The sequence below is a fragment of the Kryptolebias marmoratus genome, linkage group LG23 (genome assembly GCF_001649575.2).
Source record: "Kryptolebias marmoratus isolate JLee-2015 linkage group LG23, ASM164957v2, whole genome shotgun sequence".
Classification (NCBI taxonomy): domain Eukaryota; kingdom Metazoa; phylum Chordata; class Actinopteri; order Cyprinodontiformes; family Rivulidae; genus Kryptolebias; species Kryptolebias marmoratus.
Window position 1 is genome coordinate 1240497 of NC_051452.1, and position 1848 is coordinate 1242344.

Consider the following 1848-nt stretch of genomic DNA (forward strand, 5'->3'; position numbering starts at 1 on the left):
GCCTCACCTCCGCTCGTCTCTCTCTCTCTCTCTCTCCACCCCACCACCACCCTCCTCTCTCTCTCTCTCTCTCTCCACCCAACCTCCGCCCGCCACCAACCAAGGAGCTAACTCCACCCACACCATCACCCCCAGAACTCTAAACACAAGTCAGTAACATTTCAAATAAACGGACGGCTGCAGCGTCTTATGACGGAGTTGAACTAAAAGAAAAACATAAATATTTTATTTCCTCTTTCAGATATTTGAACCATTTCGATCTGTTCTGCAGGAATCGTCCGTAAAATCCTCCTCCGGTACCGAACCCGCTCCAGGAGCCACATCCGATTACGGCTAAGGATTGTGCAAAAAAAAAAAGAGACGATTTGGGGAAATGCTGCCCCCTGGTGGTTACAATCCTGCGATCACTTTCCGCTGCTGAATATTGTTTGTAGACGACTAATTTAGCTAAATATGTTTTAAAACAAAACAAACAACAAGGTCGGAGCCGGCCAATCAAACGGGACGATTTCGGCTGGGGTCGATTAGCCGTGGCGGCCATTTTCGTGTGTGTTAGGGACGACACTCCACTACCACCCCTCCCGTATCCTCTGTCCCCCCGTCCCCCGTCCTCACCTCCGATGTCCGGCCGCAGCGTCTTGTCGTACTCCCTCAGCAGGTTGTTCAGGATCCGCGTGGCGTCCTCCTGGTGCGAGCGCGGCACCAGCATCTGGTTCACGGCCGTGTCGTGGAGGTCCTCGTCGTCGTCGCCGTAATCCAGCAGGTCCGAGCTGAAAGCGAGGGAGCCGGGTTAACAGCAGGCGGGCAGTCAGGTGAGAGCCGCGAATGACTCTCAGCTACCACTGCGCCGAATCTGAGCTCAATATCTGTAAAATTCACCGGGTTAAAACCATTTTTGTGTGAAACAAATCGATTAGCTTCAGCAGCCATCTTGAATTGGATCTGCTCCAAAAGTTAATCAGTTGTAGGCTTGCATCCCGCGATGACAGTCAGCAAGTTTCCTTAAAATCCGTCCACCTGTTTGTGAGATATTTCCCTAACAGACGGACGGAGCTGATTCTAATGTTTTTGAGCTTTGTTTCGAGCTCAGATCTGAGGCTATCAGACAGCGATCAGAGCACGAGTTAGGGATCAGGCTCAGCTACTACCACAGCGAATCTCAGCTCAATGCGTTCAAAACCGGCTGACTTACAGCCGTTTGAGTGCTTTCTGAGGTCGGGTAGCTGTGGCGGCCATCTTGGATCGGGCTGACTCCCAAAGTTAATCAGCTGCAGATGTGCATCCGGTGATTACTTTCTGCAAGTTTCGTGCGGATCCGTTCAGCGGTTCGTGAGATATTTTGCTAACAGACAAAAAAAAAATAAAAAATAAATAAACAAAAACAAATGTCGGCGGCGGGTGATAACGTAAACAGCCCGCCTCCTTCAGGTTTACTTAAAAGGCGAATAAATGAAATGGAAAAAAAAAAAAGTGCGACTCACCGAGCCCCTCGCGCGAGCAGCAGTGTGAAGAGGATGACCGCGAGCCGCCGTGTCATCTTCCCTGCGCGCGCGGTCCGCAGCTCACAGACGGAGACCCCGGCGCGCGCCGCCGCCGCCGCCGCCGCCTCTGCTCCCATCAGGCACCGGTCCGCAGCAGGTGTGCGCCCATCAATACGGGCTCCCAACTTCCTCGGTCCGCCCACGCCCACGCGCGCGCGCGCCTGCCTTCCTTCCTTCCTCCCCCCCTCACCCCCCACCCCAGTCCTCCTCTTCCTCCGACACTTCCTTCCTCCTCGCAGGAGGTCTTCCTCCGGGAAGACACCCGGCGATCAATCAGGGTGAGGTGGAGGGGTGGATGGGGTGGGGG

The 1848-nt window shown here is 54.1% G+C and overlaps 1 protein-coding gene across 2 annotated transcripts in view; it reads right to left on the minus strand.

The window, feature by feature from the left end:
- Positions 1-1806, minus strand: part of LOC108251186 (gamma-aminobutyric acid receptor subunit gamma-3-like) — a 197343-nt gene extending 195537 nt beyond the window's left edge. Inside the window, exons 1-2 of one of the 2 annotated variants that reach the window (XM_037973863.1) lie at positions 1482-1806; positions 616-770 (exon numbers count right to left, since the gene is read on the minus strand). In XM_037973863.1, the coding sequence (XP_037829791.1) occupies positions 616-770; positions 1482-1618 (292 nt within the window). In that variant the 5' untranslated portion in view covers positions 1619-1806. The remainder of the gene's footprint in view (positions 1-615; positions 771-1481) is intronic. The other variant, XM_037973862.1, reaches the window with a different exon arrangement.
- Between the last annotated feature and the right edge of the window lie 42 nt (positions 1807-1848).